We start from the raw sequence: 23,245 nt of genomic DNA, 5'->3' as shown, positions 1-23,245 counted from the left end.
ATGTTGTGTGGGACATCTCAGCTACCTACAGTAGCCAGCATGTCTTTGGTCCTGCTTTCCACCCTCTGGCTCATCGTTCAAGCTCAAGGTAAGTACTAATATATTGACAGTTCCAAAGAATTGTTTCATCATTGTCACATCTTTCCAGAATAGGGAGAGAAAACTAAAGAAAAAGTTTTTGTTATCAAAGCTGAACTGGAGGAGTAACTTGTTCTTCTCAATATTTCCCTTCTCAGTGGAAATTGTCTTCCACTCAGTTTCAAGAAACCAACCAACAGAAACCTTAATTTTGTCAGTATTACCTCTCTTTCTCTAGCAATAGCCATAAAGCCGACTCCTGAACTAGAGCCCTATGAAGTAGTTCGTCCTAAAAAACTACACATTTTACACAAAAGAGAAATACAGAACAACCAGACAGAGAAGCATGGCAAAGAGGTAAGCAATGGGATGACCGTGGGATTTTGCTGTCATCTAAAGAGACAGTAAAGGACCTTTTTACTAGTAGAAGTCATGTCACAGTCAACATCTAGTAGTTTAGTCTTGAAGCCCATTTACACAAATGCTCCCCTTTGCCCAGGAGAGGGCATAGGATTTCTCTAAATGCTTTTACAATTAAGCAGCAGGAAGGGAGTTAACTCCCACACTGGCTCAGAAAAAATAAAAGTTTGGGTGTTTCTCCAAGTCTGTGGGGGGAACAAAAAAAAAAGGAGGACAGAACGGCAGTATATCTAGGAGGAGACGTTCCTTGCCAAGCCCACCAAACCCATGTCTCCTCCCTACCCTCACCCCCTGGCCCCACTGAATTGCCTTTTGTCTATAATAGATAAATCATATTATCTCATTAATTAACAAGATTTTAAAAATGTATTATAGATATTAACTTTCTGACTATTACATTTGTAATTATTATTCTATACAGCTACCTATATCATTATATTATAATTATTTTAGATAGACTCATAAATATAAATTATCATTATATTATTAAATATTTTTAGGAAAGATATGAACCTGAACTTCAGTATCAGATGATATTAAATGGAGAAGAAGTCATTCTTTGCCTACAAAAAGCCAAGTAAGTTGTATTTCCTGCAAGTCTAACCACTGGATTATACCTAAGAGAATGTGGAAAAATAAATCTTCTTGAGACTCTGTATACTGTACTTTGACATAGAAGACATGAAGCATATTGAGCATTAGATTCTAATAGTTGGTGTTAATATTACCTAAGAAGTTTGATGTTTCCCTAGGAAATTGTATGCAAAGAGTGAAACAAAGAAAGCTGCACGAATGACTTTCTTCCCTGCTGCTTTTGGAATTTACTGAAAATATTTTCCACCCAGATAAACTGAAACCTTTGATGTGACTTTCCATTACTTTTTGTTGCTGTTGTTGTTCTGTAAAGCATTTTAATTTTTTTAAACATCTTTATTGGAGTATAACTGCTTTACAATGGTGTGTTAGTTCCTGCTTTATAACAAAGTGAATCAGCTATACATATACATATATCCCCATATCTCTTCCCTCTTGCGTCTCCCTCCCACCCTCCTTATCCCACCCCTCTAGGTGGTCACAAAGCACCCAGCTGATCTCCCTGTGCTATGCAGCTGCTTCCCACTAGCTATCTATTTTACATTTGGTAGAGTATATATGTCAATACCACTCTCTCACTTCGTCCCATCTTACCCTTCCCCCTCCCCACGTCCTCAAGTCCATTCTCTATGTCTGCATCTTTGTTCCTGTCCTGCCCCTAGGATCCTCAGAACTATTATTTATTTATTTATTTATTTAGATTCCATATACATGTGTTAGCATACAGTATTTGTTTTTCGCTTTCTGACTTACTTCACTCTGTATGACAGACTCTATGTCCATCCACCTCAGTACAAATAACTCAATTTCATTTCTTCTTATGGCTGAGTAATATTCCATTGTATATATGTGCCACATCTTCTTTATCCATTCATCTGTCGATGGACACTTAGGTTGCTTCCGTGTCCTGGCTATTGTAAATAGTGCTGCAATGAATATTGTGGTACATGATACTTTCTGAATTATGGTTTTCTAGGGTATATGCCCAGTAGTGGGATTGCGGGGTCATATGGTAGTACTATTTTTAGTTTTTTAAGGAACCTCCACACTGTTCTCCATAGTGGCTGTACCAATTTACATTCCCACCAACAGTGCAAGAGGGTTCCCTTTTCTCCACACCCTCTCCAGCATTTATTGTTTGTAGATTTTTTGATGCTGGCCATTCAGACCGGTGTGAGGTGATACCTTATTGTAGTTTTGATTTGCATTCCTCTAATGATTAGTGATGTTGAGCATCCTTTCATGTGTTGTTGGCAATCTGTATATCTTCATTGGACAAATGTCTATTTAGGTCTTCTGCCCATTTTTGGATTGGGTTGTTTGTTTTTTTGATATTGAGCTGCATGAGCTGCTTGTATATTTTGGAGATTAACGCTTTGTCAGTTGCTTCGTTTGTAAATATTTTCTCCCATTCTGAGGGTTGTCTTTTCGTCTTCTTTATGGTTTCCTTTGGTGTGCAAAAGCCTTTAAGTTTCATTAGGTCCCATTTATTTATTTTTGTTTTTATTTCCATTTCTCTAGGAGGTGGGTCAAAAAGGATCTTGCTATGATTTATGTCAGAGGGTTCTGCCTATGTTTTCCTCTAAGAGTTTGATAGTGTCTGGCCTTAGATTTAGGTCTTTAATCCATTTTGAGTTTATTTTTGTGTATGGTGTTAGGGAGTGTTCTAATTTCATTCTTTTACATGTAGCTGTCCAGTTTACCCAGCACCACTTATTGAACAGGCTGTCTTTTCTCCATTGTATATTCTTGCCTCCTTTACCAAAGATAAGGTGACCATATATGCATGGGTTTATCTCTGGGCTTTCTATCCTGTTCCATTGATCTATATTTCTGTTTTTGTGCCAGTCCCATACTGCCTTGATTATTGTAGATTTGTAGTATAGTCTGAAGATAGGGAGCCTGATTCCTCCAGCTCCGTTTTTGTTTCTCAAGATTGCTTTGGCTACTCAGGGACTTTTGTGTTTCCACACTAATTGTGAAATTTTTTGTTCTAGTTCTGTGAAAAATGCCATTGGTAATTTGATAGGGATTGCATTGAATCTGTAGATTGCTTTGGGTAGTAGAGTCATTTTCACAATATTGATTCTTCCAATCCAAGAACAGGGTATATCTCTCCATCTGCTGCTATCATCTTTAATTTCTTTCATCAGTGTCTTATACTTTTCTGCATACAGGTCTTTTGTCTCCTTAGGTAGGTTTATTCCTAGGTATTTTATTCTTTTTGTTGCAGTGGTAAATGGGAGTGTTTCCTTTATTTCTCTTTCAGATTTGTCATCATTAGTGTATAGGAATGCAAGAGATTTCTGTGCATTAATTTTGTATCCTGCAACTTTACCAAATTCATTGATTAGCTCTAGTAGATTTCTGGTGGCATCTTTAGGATTCTCGTTGTATAGTACCATGTCATCTGCAAAGAGTGACAGTTTTTCTTCTTCTTTTCTGATTTGGATTCCTTTTATTTCTTTTTCTTCTCTGATTGCTGTGGCTAAAACTTCCAAAACTATGTTGAATAATAGCAGTGGGAGTGGGCAACCTTGTCTTGCTCCTGATCTTAGTGGAAATGGTTTCAGTTTTTCACCATTGAGAACGACGTTGGCTGTGGGTTTGTCATATATGGCCTTTATTAGGTTGAGGTAAGTTCCCTATATGCCTACTTTCTGGAGGGTTCTTTTCATAAATAGGTGTTGAATTTTGTTGAAAGCTGTTTCTACATCTATTGAGAATATCATATGGTTTTTATCCTTCAATTTTTTAATGTGGTGGATCACATTGATTGATTTGCGTATATTGAAGAATCCTTGCATTCCTGGGATAAACCCCACTTGATCATGGTGTATGATCCTTTTAATGTGCTGTTGGATTCTGTTTGCTAGTATTTTCTTGAGGATTTTTGCATCTATGTTCATCAGTGATATTGGCCTCTAGTTTTCTTTTTTTGTGACATCTTTGTCTGGTTCTGGTATCAGGGTGATGGTGGCCTCGTAGAATGAGTTTGGGAGTGTTCCTTCCTCTGCAATTGTTTGGAAGAGTTTGAGAAGGATGGGAGTTAGCTCTTCTCTAAATGTTTGATAGACTTCACCTGTGAAGCCATCTGGTCCTTGGCTTTTGTTTTTGGAAGATTTTTAATCACAGTCTCAATTTCTATGCTTGTGATTGGTGTTTATTTTTTCTATTTCTTCCTGGTTCAGTCTCGGAAGGTTGTGCTTTTCTAAGAATTTGTCCATTTCTTCCAAGTTGTCCATTTTATTGGCATAGAGTTGCTTATAATAATCCTTCATGATTCTTTGTATTTCTGCAGGGTCAGTTGTTACTTCTCCTTTTTCATTTCTAATTCTGTTGATTTGAGTCTTCTCCCTTTTTTTCTTGATGAGTCTGGCTAGTGGTTTATCTATTTTGTTTATCTTCTCAAAGAACCAGCTTTTAGTTTTATTGAACTTTGCTGTTGTTTCCTTCTTTCTTTTTCATTTATTTCTCATCTGATCTTTATGATTTCTTTCTTTCTGCTAACTTTGGGGTTTTTTGTTCTTCTTTCTCTAATTGCTTTAGGTGTAACGTTACGTTGTTTGAGATTTTTCTTGTTTCTTGAAGTAGGATTGTATTGCTATAAATTTCCCTCTTAGAACTGCTTCTGCCAAATCCCATAGGTTTTGGGTGGTCGTCTCTTTACTGTCATTTGTTTCTAGGTATTTTTTGATTTCCTCTTTGATTTCTTCAGGGATCTGTTGGATATTTAGTAGTGCATTGCTTAGCCTCCATGTGTTTGTACTTTTTACAGTTTTTTTTCCCTGTAATTGGTATCTAGTCTCATAGCATTGTGGTTGGAAAACATACTTGATACGATTTCAATTTTCTTAAATTTACCAAGGCTTGATTTGTGACCCAAGATATGATCTATCCTGGAGAATGTTCCATGAGCACTTGAGAAGAATGTGTATTCTGTTGTTTTTGGATGGAATGTCCTATAAATATCAATTAAATCTATCTGGTCTATTGTGTCATTTAAAGCTTGTGTTTCCTTATTTATTTTCATTTTGGATGATCTGTCCATTGGTGAAAGTGGGGTGTTAAATTCCCCTACTGTGATTGTGTTACTGTCTATTTCCTCTTTTATGGCTGTTAGCATCTGCCTTATGTTGAGTTGCTCCTATGTTGCGTGCAAAAATATATACAACTGTTAGGTCTTCTTTCTTGGATTGATCCCTTGATTATTATGTAGTGTCCTTCTTTGTCTCTTGTAATAGTCTTTATTTTAAAGTCTATTTTGTCTCATATGAGAATTGCTACTCCAGCTTTCTTTTGATTTCCATTTACATGGAATATCTTTTTCCATCCCCTCACTTTCAGTCTGTATGTGTCCCTAGGTCTGAAGTGGGTCTCTGGTAGACAGCATATATACGGGTCTTGTTTTTGTATCCGTTCAGCCAGTTGATGTCTTTTGGTTGTAGCATTTAATCCATTTACATTTAAGGTAATTATCGATATGTATATTCCTTTTACCATATTCTTAATTGTTTTGGGTTTGTTTTCGTAGGTCTTTTCATTCTCTTGTGTTTCCTGCCTAGAGAAGTTCCTTTAGCATTTGCTGTAAAGCTGGTTTGGTAGTGCTGAATTCTCTTAGCTTTTGCTTGCTTGTAAAGATTTTAATTTCCCCATCAAATCTGAATGAGATCCTTTCTGGGTAGAGTAATCTTGGTTATAGGCTTTTCCCTTTCATCACTTCAAATATCTCCTGCCATTCCCTTCTGGCTTGCAGAGTTTCTGTTGAAAGATTAGCTGTTAACCTTATGGGGATTCCCATCTATGTTATTTATTGCTTCTCCCTTGCTGCTTTTAACATTTTTTCTTTGTATTTAATTTTTGATAGTTTGATTAATATGTGTCTTGGCGTGTTTCTCCTTGCATTTATCCTGTATGGGTCTCTGCGCTTCCTGGACTTGATTAACTATTTCCTTTCCCATATTAGGGAAGTTTTCAACTATAATCTCTTCAAATATTTTCTCAGTCTCTTTCTTTTTCTCTTTTTCTTCTGGGATCCCTATAATTTGAATGTTGTATTTAATGTTGTCCCAGAAGTCTCTGAGACTGTCCTCAATTCTTTTCATTCTTTTTTCTTTATTCAGCTCTGGGGCAGTTATTTCCACTATTTTACTTCCAGCTCACTTATTCGTTCTTCTGCCTTAGTTATTCTGCTATTGATTCCTTCTAGAGAATTTTTAATTCCATTTATTCTGTTGCTCATCATTGTTTGTTTGCTCTTTAGTTCTTCTAGGTCCTTGTTAAACGTTTCTTGTATTTCTCCATTCTATTTCCAATATTTTGGATCATCTTTACTATCATTACTCTGAATTCTTTTCCAGGTAGACTGCCTATTTTCTCTTCATTTGTTTGGTGTGGTGGGTTTTTACTTTGCTCCTTCATCTGCTGTGTATTTCTCTGTCTTCTCATTTTGCTTAACTTACTGTGTTTGGGGTCTCCTCTTCACAGTCTACAGGTTTGTAGTTCCCGTTGTTTTTGGTGTCTGCCCCCAGTGGTTAAGATTGTGTCAGTGGCTTGTGTAGGCTCCTGGTGGAGGGGACTGGTGCCTGTGCTCTGGTGTATAAGGCTGGATCTTGTCTTTCTGGTGGGCAGGACCGCATCCAGTGGTGTGTTTTGGGGGTGTCTGTGAACTTATCATTATTTTAGGCAGCCTCTCTGCTAATGGGTGGGGTTGTGTTCCTGTCTTGCCAGTTGTTTGGCATGGGGTGTCCAGTGCTGGAGCTTGCTGGTTGTTGAGTGGAGCTGGGTCCTAGTGTTGAGACAGAGATCTTGGGAGAGCTCTCACCAATTAATATTATGAGGGGCCGGGAGGTCTCTGGTGGTCCAATGTCTTGAACTTGTGTCTCCCAACTCAAGTCTGAGACCCAACTGGAGCACCAAGACCCTCTCAGCCACATAGCTCAGAAGAAAAGGGAGAAAAGAAAGAAAGAAAGAAAAGAATAAATAAAATAAAGTTATTAAAAAAAATAAAAAGATATTATTAAATTTAAAAAATTTTTAATTAAAAAAAAAAGATGAGAGCAACCAAACCAATAAACAAATCCACCAATGATAAGAAGCACTAAAAATAATACTAAGATAAACATAAAAATCAGAAACTAGTCAGTCACATACAGCAAACCCCAAGTCTACAGTTGCTCCTAAAGACCACCACCTCAATTTTGGAATGATCTGTTGTGTATTCAGGTATTCCACAGATGCAGGGTACATCAAGTTGATTGCAGAGATTTAATACGCTGCCCCTGAGGCTGCACAGAGAAATTTCCCTTTCTCTTCTTTGTTCACACAGCTCCTGGGGTTCAGCTTTGGATTTGGTCCCGCCTCTGCATGTAGGTCACCCTCTGGCAACTCTTCTTCGTCCAGACAGGAGGGGGTTAAAGAGCTGCTGATTAGGGGGCTCTGGCTCACTTAGGCCAGGGGGAGGGAGAGGTATGGAATGCAGGGCGAGCCTGCAGCAGCAGAGGCCGGTGTGATGTTGTACCAGCCTGAGGTGCACCATATGTTCTCCTGGGGAAATTGTCTCTGGATCACAGGACCCTGGCAGGGGCGGGCTGCACAGGTTCCCAGGAGGGGCGGTGTGGATAGTGACCTGTGCTTGCACACAGGCTTCTTGGTGGCAGCAGCAGCAGCCTTAGCATCTCATGCCCATCTCTGGGGTCTGCGCTGATAGCTGCAGCTTGTGCCCATCTCTGAAGGTCATTTAGGTGGTGTTCTGAATCTCCTCTCCACGTGCACCCCGAAACAGTGGTCTCTTGACGCTTAGGCAGCTCCAGACTTTTTCCTGGACTCCCTCCCGGCTAGCTGTGGCGCACTAGCCCCCTTCCGGCTGTGTTCACGCAGCCAACCCCAGTCCTCTCCCTGGGATCTGACCTCCTAAAGGTGGAGCCTCAGCTCCCAGCCCCCACCCACCCCGGCGGGTGAGCAGAGAAGCATCTCAGGCTGGTGAATGCTGGTTGGCGCCGGTCCTCTGTGCGGGAATCTCTCCACTTTACCCTCTGCACCCTTGTTCCTGCACTGTTCTCCGTGGTTCTGAAGCTTCCCACCTCTGCCACCCACAATCTCCGCCCACAAAGGGACTTCCTAGTGTGTGGAAACTTTTCCTCCTTCACAGCTCCCTCCCAGAAGTGCAGGTCCTGTCCCTATTCTTTTGTCTCAGTTTTTTCTTTTTTCTTTTGCTCTACCCAGGTACGTGGGGAGTTTCTTGCCTTTTGGGAAGTCTGAGGTCTTCTGCCAGCGTTCAGTAGGTGTTCTGTAGGAGCTGTTCCACATGTAGATGTATTTTTGATGTATTTTTGGGGAGGAAGGTGATCTCCCCGTCTTACTCCTCTGCCATCTTGAAGGTCCTCTCCTCCATTACTTTTATAATAACATATATCTAATGCTCATTCAGGGAACACAAGTTTGAGATAGATCCCAGGGGATGGGGCTCCACCAAGTTCTATAATAGTCAGTAAACTTCTCCCTGAATGCAATGGTCTTTCATGTGTATTTATGACCCAACACCCTACAAAGATCCTTTGGAGGCTATATCCTTGGTTCAAAGAATCCCAAAATAATCCATTTGAAGGTAGAAAAATTCCTATGTAATTTTTCTATCAGTAAAGTATTTCAGGGTATTTCTTTCCTCAGATCTAAGAGGTATAACTAATGCTTTGATTTGCTTCAGGAGCAGACTTCTGATGTTGGAAAAGGACCAGTGGGTCAGAATGCCAGCTCTTTCTCACTGTAGACATTATCATTCCTTTAGTACTGATGATCATACAGGAATATTAGCCTTTATTACCACCATGAGAGTATCATGCAACTTTCTGCTCTCTACAGGCATCTCCTGGGGCCAGACTACACTGAAACATATTACTCACCCAGAGGAGAGAAAATCACAACAAGCCCTCAGAACATGGTAGGTTCCAAATGCTTTCTGGGACTCTTACTTGGATCTGCTGCTTACATCATAAGATTCATAGGTTCAAGGACAACTTAAAAAAAATTAAAGGACTTGAAAACAGGGTGCTCGTCTAAGACCAATGAGATAACAGATGAAAAAATTTGTATCTTTTTTAAAAGATAGAAGTAGTAGGAGGCTTCCAAGTGTTGCATTTTTAGAAGCAACCAAAAGTCTGCTTTCCCCTAAACCATCTTATCAATAGGTTAGAAATATTCTCCCCTAGGTACTTGAAAGGTCATGTCACTGTTTACTGTTTTCTAGTGATATATGCATTTATCCTGAGATCAGCAAAGGTATATCAATTATTTAATTAATATAATTTTTTATCTGGTTAAACCACCATCATATGAATAATGCCAAGGTATAGATATCAGACATAGAGAATCAAGGCCAAGGAAAAACAGGAAGAGAATATAAAAAGACTCATTCATAGAGTATTACCAAGCTAAGCGAGTTTCTCAGAGCCACCCTCCACGGTGCCCCAAACATCTATGTTTCTATAAAAAAACAGACAAGACTTATGCCACTGAATGACTGTCCATTCCTTTCTCAAATCAAGACTCTCATTTCATGGACGTCTGGATTGTTGCTAACATTGACCTCTGGGGAAAATATCTGATAAATTAATTCATGCTCAAGTGTGAATGGCCAGTGATATCTTAATGTGGTACCTTTTCCAAGTCATCTATAAGAAAATGTTTATGATGACAAGGTTTCTTACAAAGGAAAGAAAGACACAGATGGATTTTCAGACCCTGAGGCAAGTCAGTTTATTTTGAGCAAGAGTTTATTCATTAGCTTTCTTGGACCATTCTACATAAGTGAGCCACTACTTTGCTTCTACAAAGCGCCAACCATGTGTGAATCTCTAGTTGTAGATAAATTCTCTGGGCTTTGGATGCTGGTAAAGGGTTGCCACTAACACACTAGTTAAAATAATGAGTTGGACCCGTTAGTCTGAGGAGCTCAGGAGTGGTGGTGTGGCCCCTTGAGGACTCTAGAATCTGGAAAAATGAATACCTCATTTTATTGATATGTGATGCACAGTGGAGCTTGCACAAGGGAACTAAATTCTCAAAAGTTGGCACTCAAACCTGAGAGCTCTTGGGGAGTGCTGTAGATCCCATGGGGGACCTGGCTACTTCTCAAATGCAGCATCCACTCTTGTCATGAGTCTATTTAGATTCAAATTCCCCGGACTTTTCTTTAGTGTGAATTAGTATCAGAAAGACAGCTCAGCCACCAAATATGGAGAGTTTCCAGGGTCAGTGGTGGAGTAGTTCATGAAACCACTGAGGTTCTCAATGTTTTTGTTTCTGGGAACTGGTCTGGCCACAGCCACTACTTGAAGAACTTTCCTACATATTCAAGATAAGAGCTTTCAACACAACTGTGATATGTTTATTTTTGTAGTTAAAAAAAAAAACAAACACATTTTTTTCCAACCTTAGGAACACTGCTACTATAAAGGACACGTCCTAAATGAAAAGGATTCTGTTGCCAGTATTTGTACTTGTGATGGGTTGAGGTGAGTGTCACTTGCAAAAATGTTAAACATCAAGCACCATTTTGTTACACAAAATTGAGTCTTTCTGAACACCATATCTTCTTGCTATCTTGGTAAAATTGTCTCCAATAATAAAATGTTGAATATATGTGGTTAAAGTGAAGAATAATGTATCATCCTTGCACTCATTTCATTATCTGTGGTTCTAGTAAAAGTTAAAGTTAGCAATTTTTAAACAAGTACTACATTCTGGAGCATGATGATATCTGGATCCATTTTCATGTTTATCACCCACTCTACCACTCACTCCCCAAAACTACCTGTTTCATTTTCTTAAAGATTCTACCCTGCAATTGTCATGGTTGAACATAATTTTTAGAAGTTTGTGTGTATGGGTGTGTGTGTGTCTGTGCGGTATTTCTGTTTACTAAAGTAATTCTTGCCAATTAGGTAAAATTTGTAAAGTGTGAGAAAGCACAAATACAAAATTATCCACCATAAAATTTTACCTCTGTGTATCGCTATTATTAATATTTTGTCATGGTTGCTGCCTTTTATGCATATAGACAAATATATCTTTTACATGATTGAAATATGAAATAAAATATACATGATTCTTCTGCCAACCTGGGACATACCACATGACATCATAAGCCTTTTCCCAGATCATAAAATACCTTCATAGATGTAATTTTTAACAGCTGTGTTGGCTTTCTAATATTCCATCATATGGACTTACTTTGTATTTCTGAACTAATTTTCCTTCTAAGAAGAGAAAATCTTTAAGTTAATACTAATTACAAACTGTTCCTCTGGCTGATCTGCTCATCATTCTTTCTCTCTTCTGGGGTTCTTGGTATCTAAACATGCCTTTACTGCATTTTCCATTATATGTCTGGGACCTGCCAAGAAATATTTGCTAAATGTGAAAGTAAACTATGGTGTAAATTCCAAATTCTTTGGGATAGCTTCATCTTAGTACTTCTTGTTCAGAATTCTCTGGGTAATTAAAATAGGCTCTATTTTAGTATTGACAAATACTGAGTATAACTTAAGTTAGCAAAAGTTAGCTGCAAGGCCTACGAATGAAAACTCTGTGTGTGAGCTTGGGATTGAGGGAGAGGTATCCCTCCACTCTGGTCAGTGGATGTGACTCTGGCAGACAATCTTGAAATATGAGCCTCTGTATCTCACAGGGGATACTTCACACATCACAATCAGAGATACATGATAAAGCCTCTGAAAATCACAGACCAAGAAGAACATGCTGTCCTCATACACAACCAGGAGGAGCTAGACCCAGCTAATCACACCTGTGGTGTAAGAAATGTTGGCAGGAAACAGGGCCTTATTCGAACCTCAAGGTCACTCAAAAGGCCAGAGGTGAGTGCAGCTTTCCGACCAACATTCATTTCAACTATCTCAGTAATGATATATGAAATACTGGTGCACCCAGCAATGACTCGTATGAGTAAAGCCCAACCCTTATTTACTTATTTAAATCTCTTTGTAAGCTTTTTAATCTCTTAGGTTGAAGACATTATTAACAATGTTCTTTCACTCTTTGTAAAGAAAGACTTTCTTCAGGCTGAGAAATACATCGATCTCTTTTTGGTGCTGGATAATGCCTTTGTGAGTATGAAATATAAGTACTTCTTGGCCAGTTAAGTCAATTTTTAAGTTTTCTTATCAAGCGGACACAAGCAATAAACTATTCTAGCTGAAAATACAAAGCCTGTCCACCTGATTGTCTTGTCTGTTCTACCTGCTTTGTCAGAAATAGTTTTCATTCATCCCCCCCTTTAAAATCTTCTGCCAAAATATTCAGATATTGGAAATATACTTAATGCCAGATAGCAACAGTAAAACAACCACAATAACTAGAAACATAAAAGAATGGGTTATCTTTTTAAAGTTCTCACTATAATACGTAAATATAGACATAAAACTATATATACTTTACAAGTTATATTCATATGGTCAAAAATACTAGAATCTGTGCTTCTAACTCTGAAATACTGCTTTATAACCAAATTTTAATAACATTAAATTGGTTTAAAAACATTGAAATTAATTTGATTTATTCAACTTAATTTGAATTGAAATTTTATATGAATGCCAAATTGTTCTCCTGCCAAAAACTTCTTACATTTGAATTAGAATTTGTTGAAACAGATTCTTATGTAAGATAGACGTGGAATGAATAGACATTTATTTACATTGAAATGTGTAATTTTTCTTAGAATGTAAAATCCTGTACCCCATCAGCTTTCTCACTTTAATTTGTGGTTTTAATTACTCTTTGCATTTTGTGTTTTACAGTATAACATGTATAATAGGAATATAACTTTGATAAGAAGCTTTGTGTTTGATGTGATAAACCTACTCAATGTGGTAAGATATTTGTTCTCTAAACATATATTTCCACACAGGAGCTTAGGGCTTCCCTATGTGTTCACCAAATAAGGAGCTGGGAGAGTCACAATGGCTTATGGCCAGCAGTTTTGGGAAATTTAGCAGATAATGATCAACATCAAGGTAAAATCACATATACTGTAGCAAAGGCAACTTCTAGGTTTTCTATTTTCAAAATTCGGATACATTTATCCATCACTTGTGGTCAGTAAAATATCTAAAATACTAAAGAAATCTCTTCTACTATATAGCACAGGACACTATATTCAATATCCTGGGATAAACCATAATGGAAAAGAATATGAAAAAGAATATATATATATATATATATATATATATATATATATATATATATATATATAACTGAGTCAGTTTGCTGTACAGCAGAAATTAACACATTGTAAATCAACTATACTTCAATCAAAATTTTTAAAAAAAGAAATCTCAAACATTTTCATGAAGAAAAATGTTCTTTCCACAGATTTATAATACCATAGACATTCAAGTGGTCTTGATAGGTATGGAAATCTGGTCTGATGGTGATAAGATAAAGGTGGTACCCAACACAGGTGTCACCTTTAATAACTTTCTGAATTGGCATCGTTCTAACCTGGGGAAGATGAAGATCCATGACCACGCTCAGCTACTCAGGTGAGCACACGCTGGACAGGGCCAGGCCTATTTTGGCAGAGAAGATAGTTATCCCAAAGGTTTCTTGGCAGAGATTCCTGTTCAATTCTACCTCCCTGATCAGATGTCAGAGAGCCTAAAGTTCTACTAATAGCAGTTCACCTGTGAGATTATTGGAGACCCATGTCAGATCACTAAAATCGACTCTTGGATGTGGGATAGCCATCTGTGGTCATTATAGTGCTATAGAACAGCAGAAGCTTTTCTGGGGCCTCATGAATATGAAAAGGGTAGGGGAGCTAGGGAAATCTCAAACATAGTTGAAAAAAGCTGATGGTTCCAAAGATTCAAATTGTGACAATGTACCTGTAACTTTCACACAGTGGAGTTGGCTTCAGAAATCGAATTACAGGACTGGCAGCCTCGAATTCCTTGTGCTCCCCATCATCTGTTGCCGTTATTGAGGTTTGTAAAAATATAGCTCCATGAGGTTCTATAACCTCCAGGAAGACAAGCACAATGTCTTATTCAGAGTTAGCACAATGTACATTTGCTGAGTCAGTAAATAAAAGTAGAAATGAACCTCCTGCTAGATCACTACACTGAAGATTCCTTGGATTATGAAACAGAATATCTCGTTTACATTGACCATCTCAGAGGTTTCACTCTTTAGTTTGTGTTAGGGAATAAGAACAGGAAGATTGGGACATAAAGGGAATCCAGGTACCCTCTGGGGCCCGAGGCAACTTCACATTAATCATCCTTAGTATCTATGGCCAGGAAGGTCAGACAAAGTGCATGCTGGTGTCATATGGCCAAACACTACCAATGTCATAAGCATCACGGCAATAGTTTTTGGAGGTTTTGAGTACATACTATGGTGTATTTTAGTACTTCTTATGAAGAATGGAATTACCATAATTTAACCATGGTTTACCAAGAATTCATCATTAATTCAGCAAATATTGATTGAACACTGGCTCAATGGTTAGATTCCCAGGAGGCAATCATTTCAAATGTTTATGCAACAATTTACAATAACCAATGACAGGGGAAGAAGCTCAATGATTCAATAATTTTCATCTGTCAAACTATTTTTTTGTAACACTGAACATTGGCAAAAATTAACAAATAACTGAATAAAATCAGAAGTAATAGATATTTCTATTTGTTTTCCAGGGTAAGAGAAAGAATAGTGTCTCTCTTGTAGGAGTGATGGCACATGAGTTGGGTCATGTCCTTGGTATGCCTGATGTTCCATATAACACCAACTGTCCCTCTGGGAGTTGTGTGATGAATGAATATCTGAGGTGAGCCCTTGTCACCCTAGAGAAAAAGATACTTCTTAAATCTTAAAGAATTCAGATGCAGCCTATATAGTTGGATGGACATTTTTTTACGTAGGGCTGTGCTTCCTGCTAATTCACCCTCTAGCTTCTTTTTTCTTTTCTTTTTTTTTTTTTTTTTTTGGCTGCACCACACAGCATGTGGGATCTTAGTTCCCCAACCAGGGATCAAACCCGTGTCCCCTGCATTGGAAGCACAGAGCCTTAACCACTGGACTGCCAGGGAAATCCCCACCCTCCAGCTTCTTGATGTATAGGATTTACCAGCTAGCAGAGTTCATTATTAAAGATCTCCAAATATGCCAAGATAGAGTTTATAAGTATAGTGACCATGTTATTTTAACTTAAAATAATATATTTTCTAAAAATATTTATCTAATTAAGATGATGACAACATCCTTATAAATCCCCATCACCAATCAACTCATTTTTATGTTATTAATAGTTGCCTTTTAATTCCAGGCACTTTGCAAGGACTTGGGATAGAAAAATGAATAAACATACCTTGCTTTTGAAGTGTTCATAAATAGAAAGATAAATATGTCCATAGAACCTCTAATTCTGCAATTATTTCCTTTCACTATTCATTGTTATTATCGCTTACCTCTTAGCCCTTGGCGAGATGAGTGAATGAAAACAAATGGCGAGGCTCATCACTGCTGCCCTTTAGGACAGAAGTGAATCCACACGGAAATTTGAATTCTTCCAACTCTACAACTGGGTGTCTAGGAAAAGAATTTTCCAACCAGCATAGTATGCATGCTCTATTATCACGCTCCACATATAACATGGTCCATTTATACTAAAATTGGAATTTTCATTGAACTACGTAATATAGTTAGACAAGTCAGATTCTCATGTTGACTTATCACTGTGTGTCATGGTATTTCTCATTTTTCTTCTGGTTACAGTTCAAAATTCCCAAAGGATTTCAGTACAGTCAGTCGCTCACATTTTAAAAAATATATTTTATCTCAAAAACCAAGATGCTTGCTGCAAACATTGGTTCCTAAAAATATGATGATAAAACCAGTGTGTGGGAACCAACTTCTGGAAGTAGGAGAAGTCTGTGATTGTGGCTCTCCTGAGGTATGAAAATATCCACGGTTTAAAACATTTACTAAAGAGTTATTGTTGCATAAGAATTATACTGTTTTCTTTTTTTTTTTTTCCTTTAAAATGTTCTTTTAGAAATTCTTTTTAAAGACAAACTTGGCATCTTAGTAAAAAGTAGGCTTGTGCTTGTTTTCAGTACTGCTTTTAGTAATCTTTTGAAAAGCACTTCAAAGCCAGGATACAGTTATGACATGATTTTATGAAGTTCAGTGTAAAGAAGTAAATCATTAACTATAGCATGTCACTTATGATCTTTCCTAGATATATTAGTCAGAAATTCCTAAATCACATAAAGTCACAGCTGATCATTTGTTGAGCAATAACAATTAAAAGTCTAGAAGTAAGTTCTCTCCATAGAAAAAGCTGGCCTTCTCTCATCAAACCAGTGTGTAAACGAGGAGAAATTAAAACAGAAGGAGAAAAAAGAAAAATCACACAAAACTGTAGGAAATGGGTTAACATAGAACGTCTAAGATAATTACTATACTTCTGCTAATCTTCATAAAAATCTGACCCCTTCAAGGCATCAGTGTACTCTAAAGAATGTCTCTGATAGTATGTTTACTAGCAATCCCAGACTAGGTTTCTAAAAGAAAGCATTCTATTTTCTTAGCAATCTTCTTTTACTTTGAAGACTAAGAAAATGAGTTACTATTTGAAGAGAATTTTTATGTGTCAATCGCAAAATGCTTTTATAATCACAATCTCCTTATTACTCACAACAAATCTACAAAATAGGTTTGTTATTTTCCCAATTTAGAAAAGAAGTGAGACTCAGAAAATTTAAGTAACTAGATCCAAGGATACAAAGCTAGTAATTGGTGAAGCCTGTTGCAACCCAAGACTTATCCATTACTTTAAGAGGCTCTATGACAATGGGGAAGGCATGTAATTTCCCTATGCCTGAGTTTATTTATTCAGAAATTCTAAGCTATTGAATTATATTAAAAGTTTACATGGTGCAACTTAATCATTTGCAAAGAATATTGCAAATATTCTCTTAATTATAATGAGATATGAAATTTACAAATGATGTGATACTTTACAATAGGTTAGACTTATTCTTACTTCCTTCCATTCCCATGTGGTTTCTTGGGTGGAGGATCATTGAAGTTGTTCACAATCCTTGGTATTTCTAATTTCAGCAGGTAAATTACATGTATTCAGTACATACAGACACACATACAAAAAAAGAGGGAGGGAAGGGAGGAGGAGAGGAGAGAGAAACTACTATATATATGATGTATAATATCTAATAGTCTTTAAGTATATCATCCAACTGCTATACTGTTTCCATATCTTGTTGATTTTCTTCTTCTGTAGTTGAATAAACTCAGACAGTTAGAGAGTTCGAGCTTACGAACAACTGAATTTTTAAACAACTGTTTTCTTATCTAAAAAGTAGTGTATATATACTTTATATAGTATCCTTTAGTGAAAAATCCAGTTTTCCATGATCTTATATGCTACTTTATTATTTTTCTGTACGTATTTAGGTATTTTCCTAGATTTAAAAAATAATCATTCTATCTGTCTAGATATTATCACACAACCGGAATGCTATTTTAATGACTGTAACTATGTAACACACTTTAATATCTTTAATAGAAAATTTCTTCACTGGCTTTTTTTTTTTTTGCAGTGTTTACATAGCAATTATTCAGTGTCCATTCTTCCATAAAACTCCCGGTATTTTTTTTTTGTCAACTTGCCCACAAATACAATTGAGATTCTGGTTGAAATGTGTTAAATTCATAATTCACTCTGAAGGCCACTGGCATTTTCACAATGTTAAGTATTGTTTTAAAAGACAAGTTGCCTTTGAAGTTTTTCAGGGAAGTTATATAAAATGTTCTTCATGCAGTTCTTGCACATTTTGAAAGTTTATTTTGAAGTATTTTCAATTTTTTCTTTTTGCTATTAATATGTGTAATGTTTTCTTTTTTATTTAGGTTCTTATTTATTAGTATTCTTGACGTTATTTTATTGTTATCTTAAACAGCTATCTTAGTGACTCATTCAAAGTTTTTAGAGTTGATCCTCTCTTTTTTTCCTAGGTCAAGAATTGTATCACATATGAATAATGAAAGTGTGATTTTGTTCCAATTATTATACTTTCATGTATTTTTTCACTCATAGCATTTGTCAGAATTTACATTAAAATATAGCCTATGAGTAAGTTTTTAAAATTAATTTTTATTGGAGTATAGTTGCTTTACATAGCTTATAAATAATTCTTGTCTTATAGTTTACATTATTGAATATATTTTTGCTATTCATCAGATAGATTTTATCATAATGCATAACTCTGTTCATAGTTTACTAATATATGCTTAAATAAATAATGGCTACCTAATTTGTACTAATTTTTGCCATCTATCACAATAATATTAGTTGTTTTCTCCCCTCAGCCTTTTAATATGATGGATTATATTACTTTATTCTGTACAGTTGAGTCACTCTTGCATTTTTGGTGACAAAAAAAACCTGCATAGTTTGTAGTAGAGAGTTGTTATATTAATAAGCTAGTGTTTTACTAATATTTTATTCAAGTTTTTGCATTTATATTCATAAATGAGAATAGTATGTATGTGTATATTCATTACCAAATCTCATTATTGAAATTATGCAGGCTTGGTAAAATGAATTGAGAATTAAGAAAATTTTTTTCTCTATCTTCAAGCTGTTTGAATAGTATAGAAATATTGTCCTTTGAACTTTTAAATTAACTTACATGTAATATCATGTGGGCAAATTTATTTGGGATAATTCTTGGATAATTCTATTTTTGTCCTTTTAGGAGGTAGTTTTCATTACTCAGCATTTTTTCTATTATTAAATTTCTTTGGTCATTTCCACTGGAATTTGTATAGCAGAGTAATTTAGTTTAAAAAGTGAAATTTCACTGTCATCTTGTACCAGAATTCTGTGCACCTAGTCTACAGGAAAAAAAAATACTTGAACCTACTTTCCCATTGTTTGTGTGCTTTAAAGGAATGTGCCAATCCTTGCTGTGAGGCCATGACCTGTATGTTAAAACCTGAAGCTGACTGTGGAAAAAACAGTAAACCATAACACGTAAGACTTTTTTTTCGTTCTTTGTTTCCAAATATTTTCATACTTTTATGTGACTTAAAAAAGATGTGACACTGAGTTCTACAATACACTAAAACACAATTTATTTTACATTTTTTAAATGACAGTTTCAGAAATGAAAAAAGCCATCAATACGAACGTAAATAGCTCAGAGTTGTGTGTATACTAATATAGTAATGAGAAAAGTGGCTACTTTATCATCTACTAGATCAGGACTGCTGAAATCTGTGCTAAAATTTGTATAAATTTCTATTAGATAGTTATAAGTTTAATACAACGTAGTATGACAGACAGAAAATTTTATTTAAAAAGGTCTCAATTAAAGAGCAAATTTTGTTCTTAAATGCTGGTCATTGAAACTTGAAGCATAGTCAGAAAATAACATTTAAGAACACACTACAAGATTTAGCAATTTTATTCCTTTCAAAATGCCTCAATAATTCATAATTCACTTATTATTTTTGTGTTTCACACACTCCTACATGAGTTAGACTAGGAAACCTAATTGTTCTGAATATATTCCTTCCAGTGAAAAACAGTCTCCAAATCTAAAAATGGCAACAACAACAAAAAGTTATAAATAGGGGAAAGGTTCAGGATAAATTATATTAAAGGAGCTATTCTTACAAATCCCCACCCTTTCCTGAATTTCCTGAATCTTTTCTGGGACGGAACCTGCAGAGAGATTATAAAGGGAATAATTGACTCAAAGACCATTGACTATAACTTCCTCAAGGAAAGGCTCAGAAAGGTCATAAGATGAGGAGTATCATTCATTCTCTCACCAAGCATCATTGCACTCAGCTGAAACCCTGGTGTGATCCACTCTGCAGGGAATGCTAGACATTAGGCCCATTTTCTTCCTCTGTCACAGAGACCAGAAGCATAGCATCACAAAAAATATCCATTCAACTCTTTAGGGGCTTGGAATGATAGGTGGGCATGCCCCATTACCGGGCAAGATTGGCAATTTAGTATCATGGAAAGAAAATTGGACTTGGACTAAGGAAGCTTCGATTCTTTTCTTAGTTCTTCCCAAAACTAGGGACTTTAAGCCAAGTTCTTTAATTAGTTTTCTCACCTGTAAAATGAAGCTAATGATATTGTCTTTCAGTAGGGTTGTTAGCATTTTTTAAATTCTGTAAATATTTATTATCATTACATATTTTATAATTTATAATAACCATGGCTTCCAAACTTTTTTCTTTTGATCAGAGAATGAATCCAAAAATCCACTTCATTGAGATGTTACTTGCCAGGACAAGAATCAAGAAATCTAAACATGCCAAGAATCTTGCATATTCTCACTGTTGTCCTGAGATATATTTTGCTTTTCACTTGTCATTATGCTTCCTATATTTTTACCACTCCAGCCAGCAGGTCAATAAATGTATTTAGAGAAGCTGCATGTTTTCTAAGCCTGATCTTTAATGTATTTTTAAGGACCCTGAAGCTGTTGTTTAGCTCTGCTCTTTGGAGAACAAAAGAAATTAGCCTTTGACTAAAACACCTCAAAATGTTCCGCTGAATTATGCAGGCTCAATTCAGAATTGTAAAATGACAAGTGTCTTGTGTCTTAACCCCACTTTTATTTTAGTATAGTCCATGAAAATATAAGGCCATTTGAAGAGTAAAGTCTTTGGTGGAAGAAAGGAAAGCAGAGTTCCCGTGTCATTTCTTGCTCTTCAGTGTTCTGCTTACCTTGCTCTTAGAAATGTGGTATTTTTCTATATCATGTCAAGACTAATTAAGCATTTTTAATTTTGTCATGTGTAATCCTCTCACCATCACACTTAATATTAATTTGGAGAAGTCTGCATTGCTCACACTGGAATTTAGCCACCAAGGAATGCTTCATTCATCTATTGGCGTAATGAACCACAATGTCAATGAATAAAAGCACAACTTTTTGAGGATTTTCTGTGTGGTCATTTTCAAAAATGAATATTTTCTAGCTTCGCTATAGGTCTGTGTTAGACGTTAAAGCCTCACATAATTAGACAATTTTCCCTCTGGTCATTTGATGGCATTGCCACGGAGAGCTGGGCATCGTGATGGAGATGGAAAAGGTTACATCATATTTTAATGCCCAAAATGAAATGACTTGAGGCCAGTTGCACAAGACTAGACTTCTTTTTGAAGTTTCTCTAAACCCTTTTTAACAATTAAAATAATTGCCCACATTTCCACTGATGCCTGGGCTGGGAGAACAGGAACTTAAACATACTTCTAAAGATTAGCTTTTGAAACAAGCAACCTTCCAGAAAGCCCTGCTTGCTGGTGTCGGCTGTCTTCCCCTTCCTTGCTTCCATGTTATTGGTGGGTTTGTAACTACAAGTGTTACAGTGAAGCTGCACATCTGAGGTTGCTGGTAGCCCTGCTGTGGCCAGGACTTGTCAATATCCCCCACTGTCCACTGGTCTGATACAAACTCCCACCCAAATCTTCCAAGGAAAAAGGGTTTCTTTAGGTTTATTTCTCCCCTACCTCATGCTCAGATAGAGGCTTCTTATAGTAAAACTGCTTGACCTGCAAGGATTATAGCCAGTGGCATGCTGGAGACAGCTAGTATTGGTTGTAAAACACAGCCATTACTAAAAAACCAGCCTGTAAAAAATTTATAATTAAATATATTATATTAAAACCTATATTAGAGCTCCCCAGAGAAACACCATACATACTATATTTACATTTATTCACTCTATATGATAAAAGATATCATATACATATGATATCTATTTATCATATACATATGATAAATAGATAAATACATATCTACATCTATATTTATATCTATCTGTCTGTCTATCTACCTACCTATGTAAGAGAGAGAGAGATTGAATTTTGCTGTGAGGAATTTGCTCACACAATTATGAAGGCTGAGAAGTCCCCAGATCTACCATCTGGAGAACCAGGAGAGCTGGTGGTGTAATTCAGTCCAAGGGCAGGAGAAGTTGAGATGAGGTGCCCCAGCGCGAGCAGGCAGGCAGGAAGAGAAAGCAGGAAAATTCTTTTTTCTCCACCCTTTGTTCTGCTCAGATCCTCAACAGATTGGATGATGCCCACTAACCTTGAGGAAGAATCTGCTTTACTGAGCCCTACGACCCCCCGTGGTGCAGTCAAGTTGACCCATAAAATTAGCAGTCACAAAAGCAAAGGACATACTGAAAACTTATCACTTCCTATTATACTACATTTTACTAACCTGTGCTCTTCTTGTTGTCTAGGTCTACCATAATCATGTGATAGAAATCTCATACAGATCTTCCTTGATTTATGATGGGATTATGTCCCAACAAACCCATCATTAAGTTGAAAATGCAGTTAATACACCTAACATCGTAGCTTAGCCTCGCCTACTTTAAATGCGCTCAGAACACTTCCATTAGCCTACAGTTGGGCAAAATCATCTAACAAAAAGTCTGTTTTACACCAAAGTGTTCAATCTTGCAAGTAGTTTATTGAATACTGTACTGAAAGTGAAGAACAGAATGACTGTCTGGGTACAGAATGGTTATAAGTGTATGGGTTGTTTCCCATCATGACTGCATGGCTGGCCGGAGGCTTTGCTTCCCTGCCACTGCCCAGCATCTTGAGAGAGGATCATACCGCATATCACTAGCCCGCGAAAAGATCAAATTTCAAAATTCGAAGGACAGTTTCTACTGAATGGGTATCGCTTTTGCACCATCATAAAGTCAAAAAATTGTAAGTTGAACCATCATAAGTCTGGGACTGTCTGTATACCCGTGTGCTACTCTGTGTAGTGGGTACACCTCTACTCTGTGTTCAGTGACGTCACATTAGTAGCTTTGAAATGGACCCTGGCGGGAGAATTTTATTACAGAAACAGGCAAGTGCTATAAATCACTGATTGTTTTGTGTATTGTCTATACTTCAGAAACTGATGGAGTAGTTTCTTATAATGCAGATTCAACTTAAAAATGAGTCTTTATAGCAATTACAATGTGAATAGCACAAAAAAATTGAGAGACTATTCTGTCAGTGTTGGAAAACTATTATCCACTTAAACAAAGTCACTCACATCTTTGACAAATG

At 36.6% G+C, this 23,245-nt stretch overlaps 1 protein-coding gene across 1 annotated transcript; it reads left to right on the top strand.

The window, feature by feature from the left end:
* ADAMDEC1 (ADAM like decysin 1) lies at positions 1 to 19,165 on the top strand. The gene is made up of 13 exons (XM_059926247.1): positions 1 to 88; positions 317 to 435; positions 999 to 1,075; positions 8,953 to 9,031; positions 10,528 to 10,604; positions 11,780 to 11,966; positions 12,156 to 12,215; positions 12,906 to 12,977; positions 13,480 to 13,649; positions 14,012 to 14,093; positions 14,808 to 14,938; positions 15,886 to 16,063; positions 19,085 to 19,165. Exons 1-13 carry the CDS (start codon positions 1 to 3, stop codon positions 19,163 to 19,165), a joined length of 1,401 nt encoding a protein of 466 aa, XP_059782230.1.
* Positions 19,166 to 23,245: the final 4,080 nt, after the last annotated feature.

This window comes from Balaenoptera ricei, chromosome 6, assembly GCF_028023285.1.
Source record: "Balaenoptera ricei isolate mBalRic1 chromosome 6, mBalRic1.hap2, whole genome shotgun sequence".
In the NCBI taxonomy this organism is placed as follows: domain Eukaryota; kingdom Metazoa; phylum Chordata; class Mammalia; order Artiodactyla; family Balaenopteridae; genus Balaenoptera; species Balaenoptera ricei.
This window is presented reverse-complemented; position numbering and strand designations above follow the sequence as displayed.